Genomic DNA, 17,822 nt, shown 5'->3' on the forward strand with positions numbered 1-17,822 from the left:
CCTTACGGAAATTAGAAAATATTTTGAAATGAATGACAATAATAGCACTACATATAATATTGAGGGGTGCATATATTAAAGGAAGAGAAAATTCTATTGCAAGAAACTGGCGGGGTCGGGGAGGAAGACAACAAAGTAAACCCAGAGAAAGTACGGCAAAGAAAATAAGAGAAGAAATTAATAACATATAAGGAAAACATAATAAAGAAAATCAACAAAACAAAAAGTTGGTTTTTTGGAAAAAGTAATAAAATTGCTAAAGTTATCAAGGTAAAAATTAGAAAATACAAATTACCAATATGAGAATGAAAAAGGGCAAATCATTACAGACCTTGCAAACATTAAAAAGAGGATATCATGAGCAATTTCATGCCAAAAAATTTGAAATTGAGATGCAATGGACAAATTCTTTGCAACTCAACCAATGCTAAAGAAATAGGAAATCTTAATAGGCCTACATCTATTAAAGAAATTTAGTCTGTAATTAAAAACATTCCCATAAAGAAAATTCCTGGCTTAAATGGCTTCAATGGTGAATTCTTCCAAACAGCGAAGAAATAAATAATGACACTCATATACAAACACTTTGAGAAAATAAACAAAAAAGGAATAACAACATAGACACCAAAACCTAACAAAGACTTTATGGGAATGAAAAATTACAGGTCAATTTCTCTCACGAATATAGGTGCAAAAATTCTAAATAAGATACTAGCAAATCAACTCCATCAATATATAAAAAGAATAAAGTTATTCTAAGAAAGCAAGGTTGGCTTAACATGTGAAAATCAATGTAGTTCACCACATTAACAGAATAAAGAAGGACTACTCTATGGATGCCCAGAAATGCATCTGATAAAATTTAAGACCTATTCATTATAAAAAACAAACCTCTTCCAACAAATTTGGAATAGAAGAGAATTTCTCTAATCTGATAAAGACATCTATAAAAACCTACAGCAAACACCATACTTAATGAAATAGTGAATGCTTTCTACCGGAGGTAAGTATAGCACAAGCATATTTAAACAATAACAGCAACAAAATACCCAAACACGTAGAAATAAATTTAACACAAAAGTGTAAAAGACCTCTAGCTTGAAAATTGCAAACACTGCTGAAATTTCAAACTTAATTGAGGAATACAAGGGTACTTCAAAAAGTTCATGGAAATATCTGTATGATCTTCCCATCCAAGTACTAACCAGGCCCAACCCTGCTTAGCTTCCATGATCAGACGAGATCGGGTGTGTACAGGGTGGTATGGCTGTAGACAAGATCTGTATTATCTTAATTCTATTTTTCCACAAATTTTTTGAAGTACTCTCACATACTGCATTCACGGATAGAAAAACTCAGTAGAGTATTACTCTGTCAATTCTCCCCAAATTAAACTACAGACTCCACACAATCTTAACCAAGACCCCAGCAGTGCTTTTCTGCGTATGTGTGGAAATTATACGGAAATGCAAAAGCCCTAAAATGGCTATGATAAACTCAAAGGAGAATAAAAAAGTTGGAGGTCTTAACGTTACCATACATCAGCATTAATTATAAAGCTACAAGTAAGAACAAATAGATCAATGGAAAAGAACAGGAAGCCCTAAAAGACCCACACATACATAGTCAGCTGATTTATGACAAAGGCATCACTGTAATTCAGTGAGGACTGCGTGGTCTTTTTAAAGAATGTTACTAGGTCAATTAGATATTCCTACAAAAAAAATAAATAAATAAGGCTTCACCCTTGCAGCATTCACAAAAACTAATCCAGGATAATCCATAGACCTAAAATGTGAAAGGTAAAACAATAAAATTTCTAAAACAAAACAAAAAAACTTTATGAACTTAAAGTAAGCAAGGAGTTCTTAAATAGAACACCCCAAATAAAGCATTAACCATTTAAAAATATAAATTAGACTCCATTAAAATTAAGAACTATTTATCAAAAATAACATTAAGAGACTGTTAAAACAAGCCACAGACATGAGAAAATATCTGCAATACAAATATCCAAAAATGTGCTTGTATCCAGAAAATATAATCAATTCCAACACTTCAATAAGAAAAACAAACAGCCCATTAAAAATTATGCAAAGGCACTTCAAAAAGAGGATATCCAAAGGCTCAATAAGCTATGAAAAGTTGATCCACATCATTAATCATCAAGTAAATGCAAGTTAAAACCACCACAAGATACTATTACTTACATATACACCAAAATGGGGGGGGGGGGCATTTAGCAATATCAGCAACTGGAATGCTCATATACTACTACTGTGAATGTAAATTGGGACAACCATTTTGGAAAACTGGCAGGATCTACTAAAATAAATATACATAAACCCTATTGCCCACCAAAAGACATGTCCAAGCACAGGAGCATTATTCCTAATGGCCAAAATCTGGGAACAACCCAAATGTCCATCAACAGTAAAAGAAATATATATTATAGTATATTCATAAAATGAAATAAAAATATTATAGCCATATGAAACAACTAAATAAATCTCACAGATATGATGTTAAGTGAAAGTAGCCAGATGCAAAAGCTACATTTACATGAAGTTCAAAAATAGACAAAATTGGATAGAAATGATAGAATAGTAGTTTCTCTTTGTGGGGGGGATGGGTAGGGAGAAGCATGGGGAGGAGGCACGGGGAGGAGGCATGAGGAAAGGAGTTAGGTTGCTGGAAATGTTCTGTATTTTGATGTGGGGAGTTGTTAAACTGGTATATACACATGTGAAAATTTCATGAGTGGTACTTTTAAGATTTTTGCGCTTCATTCCTTGTGAATTATATCATAATGTAAAAGAAAGTACACACAACACATATACCATCTCTTGAAATTTCACTTACTATATCATCTATCCTTCAATTTTTCTCTTTTAGTTTGACAAAGTATTTCTCCCCTTTCTAAAGAATACAAGATTACAATGCAACAGCAAAAAAGCAAATAATCCTATTAAAAAATGGGCAAAGGACTTGAATAGACATTTCTCAAAAGAAGACATACAAATGACAGACAAGCACATGAAAAAATGCCCAACGTCACTAATCATCAGAGAAAGGCAAATTAAAACCACAATGAGATATCATCTCAGCCCAGTTAGAACGGCTATTACCAATAAGACAGAAAATAACAAATGCTGGCGAGGAGGCAGAGAAAAAGGAACCCTTCTACATTGTTGGTGGGAATGTAAATTGGTACATTTACAGTTGCCAAAAATAGTTTTTCAGCTTATGATCCAGCTATCCCACTACTGGGTATATACCAGAGGAAATGAAATCAATACATCAAAAATACACCTGCATTCTCATTTTCATCACAACACTATTCACAATAGCCAACAGATGGAATCAACCTAATTGCTCATCAACAGAAGAATGGCTAAAAAAAAAAAATGGTATATACTATTATAATGGAATACTACTCAGCTATAATAAAAAAAATGGTATCATTTGCAGCAACATGGAAGGAACTGGAAACCATCATGTTAAGTGAAGTAAGTCAGGCACAGAAAGACAAATATATCACATGGTCTCACTCATATGTGGAATCTAAAAAAAATTACAAAAAGCCAAAAAAAAGTGGCTCTCATAGAAGTACAGAATAAAATAATAGTTACCAGAGGCTAGGAGGGGAGGGAGATTGGGAGCAGGAGAAGTGTTGGACTAACAGGTATAAAACTAGGCTATCTACCCTAAGGGATTCATCGTGCAGTATATGCATGCACTGAAACAATACGTTGTACCCCACAAAATATAAAATTGGGGGGAAAAAAAGAATATGATATCATCAATATCCAGTTGACTTTAGAATTAGGTATCTAAATCTCATATTACAAACTTATACTGAGAGGAAAGAAAGCACCATCTTTCTTCAAGGATAAGAGTAAAAAGGAGGCTTAGCTTGCATAATCTAGAAATTCATGTCATTAGATAATTTTATTCATTATCTAAAGCAGGGACATCAAAAAATTGATATAATGAAAGATCGGAATGAAGAACAACCTGTAGTAAAATAAGTTTCTATAAAATCTATATCAAAATGCTCCTTTAAAACTTTCTCTGGGGTACAGAAGGAAATATAACAAATTGAATAAGATAATTATGTGCTTCCTTGTATTTTAATATCAATAAGAATAAAGCACATAGTGATCATTGTGTGTTTGTTATTGTGGATAATCACAGCCGGCTAAAAGCACACCATCTGTTGATTCGGGCCTCAATCCTGAAAATACCTATTTCTAAAAGCACTACATACCCATTAAAATCTTGGATATGGCTTACCTGTAAAGCAGCTAGAGAAAAACTACACACATCCCTTCTAAAGGCAGAGTTAAACACCATTAGAGCAACCTTTTTATAAAATATCTGCAACAATTCTTTAGCCCTCTTACATCAACCCCATGTAAAAGATAGTATTTTCACCATTGTTTTAAATTGAGGAAATTTATAATTAACAATTAAGAAAGCCTTGAAGCATTATAGCAGCAGATCTAAAACTAGTATTCAACATCCTTAGTTCCCCTAACCACAATACCCTTTACATGTTGAAATTGAGAGATATAAGTTGAGTTTAAAAGAAAGACAAATAAAGATGGAAATATCCCTGATCTCAACTAATATCATGGAGTATTTTAATTCAGGACTCATGTAAGATAAGAGAGAATTTACCTGCCAAGCTGGAACCGAGGTTGAGTTGGACATGACTGTTTTTTGCAGCTCTTCAAGTACAGCATCTGGGAGTGGCTTTTGTGACTCCAGGAGTGGTTTACATTGAACTTGTCTCAAAAGTAAAATAACAGCTGGCTGATCAGGGTTACTTTTTAAATTCTAAAAATCAAACCCCAAATAGGAATACATCAAATAGGCTCTTAAATAGTAAATGTGAAAGCAATTAAGCTATTCTCCATGTTGGGAAAAAAATAATTCTGAATTTAAACTTTTTCTAAAGACTAAACAGTTGGAAAAGCTAAATAAACACTGGACAGCCTGGGAATATCAGACTCTACACTTAAACAATCTTTAATATCAGCAATGCTATTATTATAGTTTATAAGTCACATATTTTAGATTCCCTATGTCTTTTGACTTTGTTTATCCTTAGGCGATAGCCTGAAAAATTTAGTTTCTGAACGTAAATAGCTGAACTAAGAAAATACAAAATTAAGGGTGAAAGTTACCACTATTCCTTACTGGAACAAACTACACTACATAAGAAGGAAAGAGGTATAGATTTTTTTCTTTCTCAACCTCTTAACAAAGATATTCACTACATGTCTTTTCTACTAGGTAAAGACTTCTCAGACACTGGGAGTAAGAGAAATGACCCATTTTCCTATTTCCCTAAGCTATTATTTATACCCTAAAACGTACATAAATAATGTACTGTATATATGCATATGTATCTCCTCTTATATGTATGTACATACAAAGTTAAAAAATTTCTCTAAACAAGTCCTTCCATTATCATTTTAAATATTTTTCTCTATTGTTTGTCCCTCAATAGCATACCTCTCTATTTTTTACTCATTAGATCATAGTCTTAAATGTATTTTTAAAACATACTTGATTGCTTTATTCTAAGTAAAAGAATGGAACAATAAAATCACAAGGAAAGGTTCATAAAGTAGTATCCCTTATTCTATTAGAGAGTGCACAGCAACTGTCAATTTACGCTTAAGAAACACCCACTGTATAACAGCCTGTCCTAAGCTTTTCTCAGACAGTATCCTTTAAATAACAGAGAAAATGTATTACTCTGCTTTTCAGAGAATTAAGACCGAAGGGACCTTCAAAAGTCTATTCTTCTTTCTCTGTAAAATTTATACTGATATTTCAAAAAATATTTTTAGGAAGACAACACAATGTCCCCAGTAAACACTTATGAAAAATGATGTTTTCAGGAAAAGTCATGTTTAAAACTCTCTTTATCCATTAAGTGATTTCTCAGTAGATTTATGAGACCTATTCATTCATTCAATAAGTATTTCTTGAGCCCCTACCATGTGCTTATTACCAAGGTGCTAAGAATTTACTAACAGAGCCTACAAGCACAGAGCCCTACAATCCTGGCATGTAAAAACTGACAACTGAGCAGTTCCAGTCAACCACTCAACAATCTCCACTGTCATTCTAAGTGGTTCAGAGCTTTGGAAAAATGAATGGATACTGGAAACATAACATTCTGAAGAGAGTAACCAGAAATGAAAGGAATATATTAACTCCTTAATGATATAAAAAGAACAAAAATTAAAGAAAGGTCTACTAAGAGTTTAAGTCCTAGAGTCAGACAAATATGAGTTCAAATTGAAACTCTATCCATTACTAGCTGTGAGCTCCTGTGTAAATAACTTACCCTCTTTAAACCTTAGTTTCCTCATTTGTTAAAATGGGGACAACAATATATACCTACACCTAGAATGGTTGTGAAGTTCAAATACAAAATGCTAAATGCAGTGACCAGCTTGTACTAAAGAGTCAATAAATGTTGGTTGTTACCATGATAATCACAGTCATCACCATCTACACCACCACAGCCACCACTACCATATGCTCTTTAAATAACATACACTCCATTTCTGAAGTTATGTTCCAAGTAGGATAAGAATCCATAAATTTCAATGCACAATTCCATAATTATACCTTTGTGCAAACAGCTTCAGCTTCAGATATTCTTCCTGTGTCTATCAGACCAGTGACAGCTTGTGAGAGAGACCACTTTTCAAGAGATTGGATATAATTTTCAGGGAATTCTTTGTCTTTAACTATAAACAAAAAACGCCAATGTTACTTTCTTCTGCAATTTATAATGCGTTCTCAGAGGAGTAACTAGTTGGTGAAAGGTATTATCATTAGACTTATCATGCATCTACAATTTTTAAAACTTACATGTACCACTGGCATACCACAGACTATCCTGACATGAGACAGGCTTCTGAAAAGTTTCACGATAGGAGTATTTGTAGCTCAATAACGTAAGGTCTCATAACACTTGTGACTTACATCAAAAATCACTATATCTACAATAACACTGAAAATAATTCACTGAAAAAATTTAAAGACTTACTGCAATAAATGACATAATATAAACTATACATATTCAAACCATACAGTCTAATGAGTTTTGACATAAGTATACATCAGTGAACCATCACTACAATCAAGACAAGGAACATATTCATTATTATCAAAAGTTTCTTCCTGTCCCCCCTTTGTAATCACTTCTACCTCCACCCAACCCCATCCCCTCTTACTCTCTGTCCTCAGGCAACTCCTAATCTGTTTTCTGTCACATAGACCAGTTTACATTTTCTAAAATTCATATGAATGGAATCATATATGTATAAACTCTTTGGCATCTTTTGCAAGTATCAACATGGAGAATTATATTTATTTTCAAATGTTAAAGCAACCTTGCATTGCTAGAATAAATCCCACTTGCTCATGATGTAATGTTAATACATAATCTTTTTTTTATGTATTGTTGGATTTGAATTCCTAAGGGTTTGTTATGAATATCTCCATCTACGTTCACAGGTGATGTTCTGTAATTTTTCTTTTCTTGTGGCTTAGGTGTTAGGATAATGCTAGCATCATAAAAGATGTTAAGAAGTGCTACTATCTCTTCAATTTTCTGGAAGAATTTGTGTAGAACTGGTATTATTTCTTCCTTAAAAGTTTGGTAGAATTCTTCAGTTAAGCCATCTGGTCCTGGTGTTTTGTTAGAAGATTTTTAGCTATAAATTCAATGCCTTTAATAGATATACAGCTATTCAATTTATTTCTCCTTGAGTGAACTTTGTGTCTTTTTGGGAATTTGTTCATTTCATCTAAGTTGCCAAATTTCATGGTATAAAGTTGTTCGTAAGATTCTTATTAGCCTTTTAATAGCTGTAGTGGCATATTCTCTTTCATTCCTAACATTAGTACTCTGTCTTCTTTTTCCTGATTCATCTCGTTAGAGGTTTGTCACTTTTATTGATCTTCTTAAAAGAATCGGTTTTGGGTTTTACTGATTTTGTCTGTTGATTTTCTGTTTTCTATTTCATAGATTTCTACTCTTACCTTTATTATTTCCTTTTTTCTGCTTATTTTGTGTCTATTTTCTTCTTCCTTTTTCTAGTTTCTTAAGGTAAAAACTGAGGCCATTATTTTGAGGGAGGCCTTTCTCCTTTTCTAAGGTAGACATCTAATACTATAAATTTCCATCTAAGCAGTGCCTTAGTAGTACTGCATAACTTTGATAGGTAATGTTTTCATTTTCATTCATTTCAAAATATTTTCTAATTTCTCTTTGATTTGTTCTTTGACCTGTGTTTTTCAGAAGTATGTTATTTAGTTTTCAAGTATTTGAGAATTTTCCAGATATTTTTCTGTTACTGATTTCTAATTTAATTCCATTGTATTCAAATTACACACTTTGTATAATTCAAATTCTTTTAAATTTATTGAGACCTGTTTTATGGCTCATAATATGATGTATATGGGTAAATGCTCTGGCATGGCAGAACACTATCATACCAGTATGTAAATAACTGTGATTAAGATGCTAAAGGCTCTAATGATGGATAGAATAGACAGCATGCAAGAACAAATGGTAATGATGAAATCGAAATTCTAAGAAAGAACCTAAAAGAAATGCTAGAGAGCAAAGCACTCTAAAAGAAATGAAGAATGCTTTTGATGGGCATTATGGGTAGACTGAACACAGCTGAGGAAAGAATATCTGAGTTTGAGGCTATCTCAATAGAAACAAACAAAATTGAAAAGCAAAGAGAAAAAAAGACTAAGGGTAACAGAACAGAATATCTAAGAACTGTGGTACTACAAAAGGTGTAAATACACATAATGAGAATTCGAGAAGATAAAGAGAAAGAGCAGATGAAATATTTGAAAAATGATGACTGAGAATTTCCTTAAATTAATGTCAGATACACCAAATCACAGATCCTGAAAGCTCTGAGAATACTGAGCAGAATAAATGTTAAAAAAACTACACCTATGCATATGATTCTCAAACTACAGAAAATCAAAGATAAAGAAAAACTGATGGAAGCCAGAAGAAAAACACCTTACTTACAGAGAAACAAACATAAGAATAACACCCAACTTCTCTTCAGAAATGTTATGAGTAAGAAGAGAATGGAGTGAAATATTTAAGGTGTTGTGAGAAAAAAACACCAACCTAGAATTCTGTGTCCTGCAAAACTGTCCTTCAAAAGTGAAAAAGAAATAAAGACTTTCTCAGACAAACCAAAATTGATGGAATCTGTTGCCAGTAGACCTATCTCGCAAGAAATGTTAAAAGAAATTCTTTAGAGAGAAGAAAAATGATAAACGTCAGAAACTCAGATCTACATAAAGGAAGAGCATCAAAGAAGAAATAAGTGAAGGTAAAATAAGAACTATTAATTTTTCTTATTCTTAATCTAACAGATAATAGTTTGTTCAAAATAACAATAGCAACAATATATTCAATTATGTGTGCTTATGTGTGTCTGTGTATATATAGGGCTATGTATAAGCAAAATGAATGATAGCAATGATATACAAGAGGAATTAGGATTATTCTTTCATAAGATACTTACACTACCCATGAAGTGGTATAGTGTTATTTGAAAGTCGACTGGTATAAGTTGCAAATGTATACTGTAAACTCTAGGGCAACCACTAAAAAAAGGAAAAATAGAAGTATAACTGATAGGCTAACAAAGGAGAAAAAATGGAATCATATAAAATGTACAATAATCCACAAAAGGCAGGAGAAAAGAATGGAAGACAAAAATAGGAACAAAGAACAAGGGCAACAAATAGAAAACAGTATAAAAAAGATGGTAGGTATTAATCCAGCTATACTAATAATCACTTTGAATGTCTATGTCTATGTGGCTTTCTCCTTTTTTTGGTGGGGTGGGTGGTGGGGGTGGGTCAGCTGGCGGGTACAGAGATCAAACCCTATACCTTGGTGTGAACATCTATGTCTAAATGCACAAATTAAAAGACTGAGATTGTCAGAGTGGATCAAAAACAAAAATAGATTGTTTTTATTTTAAATCTGAAGTGGATGGCTTAAAAATAACTGTTTTAGATATTTCTGATTTACCACTTAAAATAAGTTCACTTTATTTTAATATTTTAATCTTTTCACTTTTCAATGTAAGATTTATAGATTTATAAGACAATGTTAACTATATCTGATCAAATTAACAACTATTCTGGTCAAAATTCCCAGGAAGAATCACAAGTTTTAGGGTAGAAGTGACTTGGAAGGAGTCCTAAAACATCGCTCAAGTCTCAAAGCAGGTAAAATGCTACAAAACCAAGATTTCAGTTAATGGAACATATCAGACGACTTCTTAGCTATATGGAAAAGAAAATATATGCATGCCCATCACAATTCTGTGTGGCTATTATAACTATAGATTCTTTAATGAACATACTTTTTATAACAATATACATTGAAGTTCTTTGTGTTCCTGATTTAACCATTTAAGAAGCCTGAATTAAATCATGTATAAAAATGCTTTTTTAAACTTACTTGAAGCAGAGCTGGCCAGTTAGTTCAGTTAGTTTGACCACAGTGTTATACCACCAAGGTCAAGTTCCCCATACTGGCCAGATGCCGAACAAAACAAAACAAAACAAAACAACAAACGTACCTGAAGCAGAAACAGCAGATAACAGTGCTAAGTATAAATCCATTCTCTTAGGCTGAGAGTTGTTCACTAGAGCTAGTTTATCGTCAGCATGACAGGCTGCCATTAGCCCAGCCCAGACAGCAGGGTCACCTAAACACAAGAAAAACAGAAGTTCTGTTAGTACCAACATATTGCTGAAAAACTACCAAAAATGAGAGTAAGAGTTTACAAGTTCCAAAAAAATCAATAGTATCTTCAGAAGGATTCCACTTTCTTAAAGGAAAACTAAATATACTTGTTTTCAGAAGACACACTACTATGTTCATCCTTCAAGATTTACCATTTTTTCCAAACACGTCAGAGCATGAGAAATAGCCTATTAAGCTCTTCTTCCATGGCTGGTCAGATCAGTTGCCTAGGGTGCTGCACCACTGCGGAAAGAGCAATTATATTCACTTTCACTGAAGACTAAAGACAAGTCTCAAACAGACACTCATCTTCATCACTTGTCCCTCATTTAAACTCAGTCACAGGATAAGCAAGAAGACATAATTTTTTAGTTCTTAAGAAAAGTCTGAGCCAAAGGAAAGGCTGAAGATTTTATCCACATTCTAACAGGCAAGCATAGGACTCACTTTATCATTCCAAGTGAAGCATTTATATGATTATATATATCCCTTCGCTCATTTGATCTTTCCTTCCTTCCTTCCTTCACAGCAGCTTCAGGGAGGGGAGATGCCTGACAGTAGTGGGTTGAAGAGGTAACACTAGAAAGAGATTATGTATATAGATTCTTCTTTTTAAGAAAGTTAGTTATGAAAAGAAAAAACTGAAGGGGATTTGGAACTTAGAAGATTTTAAAAATCTGTTTGGTCTTTTATTTTTACAAATCTTATTTTGCAGTTCATTTCAACAGTTAATATTTTGGTTCTGCTACCCTTAAAAATGGATGATTTTAAAATCCCACGAGGGGGTGCCAGTTAACAATACAGTCACTTACCTATACTTTTTAGCTTTAGTTTTATATTTTTTCTAATCTAACTGCCCTATCCAAATATACGTCTCCTATGAAATGTCTGAAATACACATCTATTTCATTTACAGATGATCAATATTACTGCTAACAGTACAAGAATCATTAAAAATCTTATGCAGATCAAAAACTTTTACAAAAAAATTAAATACATACCTCCATATTATGAAATAATTTCTGCCCCAGATAAATACTACCTCATTTTAAGTAACATAAGACATACTCAAATTCCAGAATAAAGAAATGGGGACTGTTCCCTAGAATTTGGGAAGATCTGATTACTACTATATAATGAAAGGCACATTATGAAGCCTTAGATCTGGGTTTTAGGTCTAGCAATGCCACGGATTAACTGTGTAGCAGCTTTTTCATGGGATTCATTTTTCTGTAAAAAAAGGGCAACTGAACTAAATGATGACTGATGTGCTATCAGGTCTAAAATCTTATGTTCTAACTAAGGAATACTGACTTACTCCTAAGAAGAGAACAACCCCTTTAGGGATCTTACAATATTCCATAGTTTAGATTTCCAGCGGGGAGGAGATGGACATTAGCTGGCAATTTCTTCCGCCTCAATACAAAAGAATTGCTGTTTCCATTAACTCCTTTCAATTAACTCTTCCATAGATAATCAGCAACCACATTCTCTGAGAAATAAAGTGACTCTGGGATAATATATAAACTATAAATCTAAAAATTTTTAAATATAGTTTGCCTTAGTATCACAGAAGCACTAATCTAGCTGAAACTGGACTTTCTTGCATTCAATTCTAAATTCTTGGAATTATATTTAAATCCCTGAAAAGACTCTTTGAAATAACATCTATCAAAACTGTATTTTGTTCAACTAAAGACCTTCAAGGACTAGGTGTACAGTCACTACACATAACTACAATTATATTCACTTTCATTGGACTCCAAGGACGAGTCTTAAATAGGCACTCATCTTCACCACTCAGTCACTGTTTTAAACATCTTACATGATGACTCTGCTTCCTTGAGTATGTATTTCTCCAAATAATTTGGGAAAATCAGAGGACATCATTAGAGAGCACCTTATCTGGGCAATGTCATCTTTCTAAAGTTTATGCCACTTATATAATCAAAGGCTAATAGATCTTCTATCATGCTGGATCCACAACAAGAATTCCTGAAAGTCTAGCTAAATGCTTGAGAACACCTCCAAAAATCAGAAACTTACCGGTATATAATAAAGACAAATCCAAATGTTTAGGGTCTCTTTTTTATTCTATGTATGTCTGTTTACTTGTTTTATAAAATAATACCTGAAACATTAGATATTTTGCAGTTTAGATATAAGCTTTATAATTTACTGTGAGGACACCACTGAACCTATTCTTTATACAATTTGTTTCCCAACAGTGCCTAGCAAAAAATGACAGCATTCTGATCTAACAAATGTCTGAGGTATTCTGTTCTGGGGCAATAAATTGCTTAATGCTTTATTTCATATTTAAAATAGTATCATGTAAAAATACACCTTATAACCCTACAATGCTAGAAATTCCAGTCCTCTAAGGCATTTTTCCAGTAGCGGTAATAAAAGCATGCTGAAGCAATCATCCGCAATTCCTCAGTACCTTTGTGATCAACAGCATACATACAATACAGCCAGATAGAACTAATAATAGCTAGTTCAGATGAGACCCTGACCTTGGCATTTTTAACAGTTAGCACACAAGACACATCCCCAGCCTTCGAGGAGCTAACTACATGTAGAAATAAATATGTTTGTTAAATAATTTAGTAGCTATAGATAAATCTGTTAAACCAGACTGATGGAAAATGGAAATAAAACTACTTCTTGAAAAGTTATTATTCAGATTTTCAATAATAGGTAATAAAGTATTTTTAAGCACACATTCCTTTTGATCTGTAATTGATTCTCTCTTAATTATCAATAACCAAGTGTAGATAATCATAATATATAATATGCAAAATCTTAAAACATTTTCTTAAAATTCCTTTTTGTCTTATTTCATAGAAGTACAAACTTTGCTCCTATAAGTCATAAATGCAAGATTGACAGGACCTGAATTAATGAAATGGATTATATTATATTCACCTGGAGAAAGGAGAGCTGCCTTCTGAATAGTCTTTTGTGCAATATTTTTTCCATCTTCTGCTGAACTGCTTCCCATAGCCAGCTGATTTATTGCAGTGTATAGTAACGCCTTCTGCATAAGACAAAAATGTGTTAACCAATGCTCTTTTATAGCTCCCTGTCTTTCAAACTCACAAAAAGTAGGACTGTTTTTGAAGCTACAAAGAAAAATTATTTTATTCTTTCATCAACGTTATTTAACAAGTTAAACATTTCCTTTATACTCAGGCAAACTAACCTTTCCATGATTTGAGTCCAGAATATGAGCCACATTTCCTGCAACAGCACCTCCCTATAATAGATAATACTGATTATTTAAACAAACGCAAAAACTTTCATGAAACAGCAAAAATTAAGACTGATAAAATTTCTCCATTAAATCATTCAAGAGGTTTTATCACATTCACAACTTCTAAACTCCTTAAGTATCAACCTATTATAACTGTTTTAAAAGACCAGTTTAATATTTTTGTGAAAGAAAATTTCTCTACTGTGATCACTCAACTCTGCTTTTAAAATACTCATTAAAGGTTCAAAAGTTACATGATTTTACAGTGGTATCAAACAAATATACACATTTTCTAATAATATAAAAGAGATTGTGTAGGAAAAAAGATTGAAAAACACAGAGAGAGAGAAAGAGATCACAAAGATAAACATATGGTTTTACTCCATGAAAATATACAATATTTTTAAAACTTCCAAAGTCCTTAGTAAGTAAATAGCTAAAGTTCAGAGCACCATGAAGTTCATCATTGCTTCAATAATCAACTCAATACTAAATGTAAGAAAAATACATGCAGCATCAGAGATTTCATAAAGTCAAGTTGAAATCTACAATTTTTAAAAATTCAATTATTAGACATTTTAACTGGAAAAGAAAGTGAATGATTTCATTTTATATCAGAAATACACTGTATCCTTCATTTCATATCAAAAGTGTATCAGAAATGTTTTCAAAACTGTATTTACCATATAAAAAATGCTAAAAAACATAAATAAACTTTAAAAAAATACATCAATATAAAACAAATAAAAGATGGATTAAAAAGAAGGAAGGCAACACAACAGAGTAGGAGGAGGATTCAGGAGTTAGATCTGGGATGGAATCCCATCCCCACAATTACTAACTGTGATTTTGCACAAGGTACTTAACCTCTATGTCTCAAGTTCCCTCCTCTATAAAATTGACAATAATTGCAGCTACTTCATATGATTATTGGGATTAAATGACAAAATATATAATAACGCTTAGCACAGTAGCTGACATGTAATACGTATTTCATTCAGAGCCTAATAATGATGGTCTTGTAGGTTCTTTGAAACAACCCATCCACTGAAAATTACTAAACATGTGAAATAAAACCTTGCTACTCAAACTGTGGCCTGTGCATCACCAGCATCAACATTTCCTGGGAGGCTGTTAGAAATGCAGACTATTGGGCCCCACCCCTGACCTACTGAATTAGAATCTGCACTTTAATGAGATTTCCAGGTGATTTCAACTACACATTAAAATTTGAGATGCACTGGGACAAAATATTTTAAAAACATATTCTTAAAATCATCAAAGAAATGACAAGATATTAAGGACTTCCTAGGCCGAAACTGAAAGAGAAAACTGGAATCCAGACAGGCAAGTGAACAGGGCAGCCAACTCTGCCATTTGAGATCCTAACACATTTTAATTTTTCTCTTGAAAAACTCATGAACTAGTGGGACAGAAATTAAAGTCCAGGGTTCACACAGGGAAGGGAGTGCTTAGGAAACCCACATCAGAATAAGCTGAGACCCCAAGGGGCTATACCCTCAAGTTCAAAGTGAATCAGAATTAAGCCAGGTTTCAAATGACCTTGCAACCCAGGCACTAAGTAAGCCTAACTGGTCCAGAAACCCTGAGGTCTAAAACTTGTTTAAGGTGGCCCTACAGTGGTGGAGTTCCCAAGCACCTGGCAAAGCAAGTACAAATCCTTTCTAGAGAAAGGTACCTTAGTCCTAGGCTTCAAATTATTCCTACAAATAACTTTCAAGTACACACAATCAGATAAACAAAGAAACAAAGCCACCATGAATGAGAACAAGTAAGAATAACAAACAACAGAAACCAACCAACAAAGACTTCAGATACTAGAATTATTAGACATGAATAAGTGTTCAAAATGTGAATAAGTGTTCAAAGCTATTACCATTATGTTTACCAACTAGTTAAGTGAACTATGAAAATACTTATTAACCTTGGAAGTTAATAGAATATAGACTCCTGAAAATATCTGGCTGTTACGAACTAAAATACAGTATATATCCTTTACAGGCATCAATGAATTCATGTTTATATCTACATTTTTAGCAGTGTTCTAGTTCTTATTGTCCTTATCTTTGAGAAGCTTTTAAGTAAAATGACCTTTTGGTATTCAAAAAAACAATAGCTAATGCTTATTATATGGCAATGTTACAAACATTACTTTATCATGTAGCCATTAATATAATCTGTATGTGTTCAAAAAGGTCCTCCTACTTTGTAGCACCTGCAACACCCAGAGGAGTACAGTAGTAAATCGAACAAATTCAGTCTAGTATTTGTTGAATGACTAATGGGAAATTTGGTTAAATAACAGAACTCCCTTCACTGTATTATCTTCCAGAAAAATAATGCTATGCTTTAAAATTGTAATATTTACCACATCACAAGTTATTTTATCATTTTTCCAGAATTTAGAACATGACTCACCTTTGCATTTTGTTGAGCATACTGAGCAACAACTCGGGATAACAAAGACCAAAGAGCAGGGTCAGCTGGGTTACTATAAAGATCATCAAAAGTAGTGGGCTTAGAGATAGGGTTACTTTAACCACAAGAAGTACAACCAACCAACATCTCATTAAGTTTAAAACCTTTTAGACACCTAAACAAGTTCATATTAATTGCCTATGTTTCATTGAAAGTATCTTAATTTTTAGAAAACAAACTTTATATTTCCTATATATACCAACAGTCCTTATAAAAATAAGAAAAAATCAGCCATGTGATGATTACAAAGCCATGAGACAATTAAGAAAAGTTAAGGAAATTTAGTACATTGTGTTTGAAGAAAACACAAAGAAGTTACAGGATAAATCATACTGTATAGTGGGAAGATGACCTGTAATAGAAACGACATCATAAGGAATAAGCTTTACATCAAAATAATTTAATTTTTTAAAAATATAACTAACCAGCAAAGATTCAACTATGGGAATGAACTATGGAAGAAAAAGAAACTTACAGACAGAAGACTTTACTGCTGAAAATAAAATAACCACTGTTGTTAATGATAGCTTCACATTTTCCAAATTTTGAAGACATCAATGAATGTTTAAGTGGCCAAAACTTCCTAAAACCATCAACCTGAACAGTATCAGATAACAGACTGACAGTATTACAAAAGGGTTTTACACGAAAATAAGCTTTTGGTCTTACTTAACCTGAGTAAGGGCCAAATTTATCAGCTGAATTTTAAAAAAAAAAAATCTTTATAGGTGAAATAACATGTACAGTCAGTTTCCTGGTCCTATATATGATTTCATAAAACCAGAGTTTGGTTTCCAAATATATATGCTTACCTCATTATATAATCTTAATAAAGTTAAAGTGTCAAACGCAACCACATCAAATATAATTAGGCCCCAAATTCACAAGGACAGAATTTACCTGTGAACAGCTTTAGATGTTTGTCTTTGTACTGCCACACTGTGGCCCTGGAGTGCATAAATCGCTGAAGTAAGAAGGCACCTCTGATAATCACTGTCTTTGTGTTTGATGTGCTTCAGTAACTCATTAAGTGATGCATTTGACAGTGTAACATCCTGCATTGCCAATCCTAGAGCACACAGGGCTTGAAGGCTTTCTGTGGTTGGTTCCTTTAAGATAGAGCTGTAAACATATTTCTAATTAGTATAGTAGTCTTTCTCTGTAACTGTTAAAACATATATAATACTTAGTACAAAACACAATTTACTTAAAGATTCACCAAACTAC

General features: G+C 32.9%; 1 protein-coding gene across 4 annotated transcripts in view; it reads right to left on the bottom strand.

The window, feature by feature from the left end:
* SKIC3 (SKI3 subunit of superkiller complex) overlaps nucleotides 1–17,822 on the bottom strand; it is an 80,737-nt gene that overhangs the window by 9,996 nt on the left and 52,919 nt on the right. For all 4 annotated transcript variants that reach the window (XM_063086469.1, XM_063086471.1, XM_063086470.1 and 1 more), the window contains 7 exons: nucleotides 17,496–17,717; nucleotides 16,536–16,608; nucleotides 14,046–14,099; nucleotides 13,769–13,880; nucleotides 10,671–10,799; nucleotides 6,655–6,776; nucleotides 4,684–4,842 (listed from right to left, as the gene is read on the bottom strand). In XM_063086469.1, coding sequence (XP_062942539.1) covers nucleotides 4,684–4,842; nucleotides 6,655–6,776; nucleotides 10,671–10,799; nucleotides 13,769–13,880; nucleotides 14,046–14,099; nucleotides 16,536–16,608; nucleotides 17,496–17,717 — 871 coding nt within the window. The remainder of the gene's footprint in view (nucleotides 1–4,683; nucleotides 4,843–6,654; nucleotides 6,777–10,670; nucleotides 10,800–13,768; nucleotides 13,881–14,045; nucleotides 14,100–16,535; nucleotides 16,609–17,495; nucleotides 17,718–17,822) is intronic.

Source organism: Cynocephalus volans, chromosome 2, assembly GCF_027409185.1.
Source record: "Cynocephalus volans isolate mCynVol1 chromosome 2, mCynVol1.pri, whole genome shotgun sequence".
Lineage (NCBI taxonomy): Eukaryota > Metazoa > Chordata > Mammalia > Dermoptera > Cynocephalidae > Cynocephalus > Cynocephalus volans.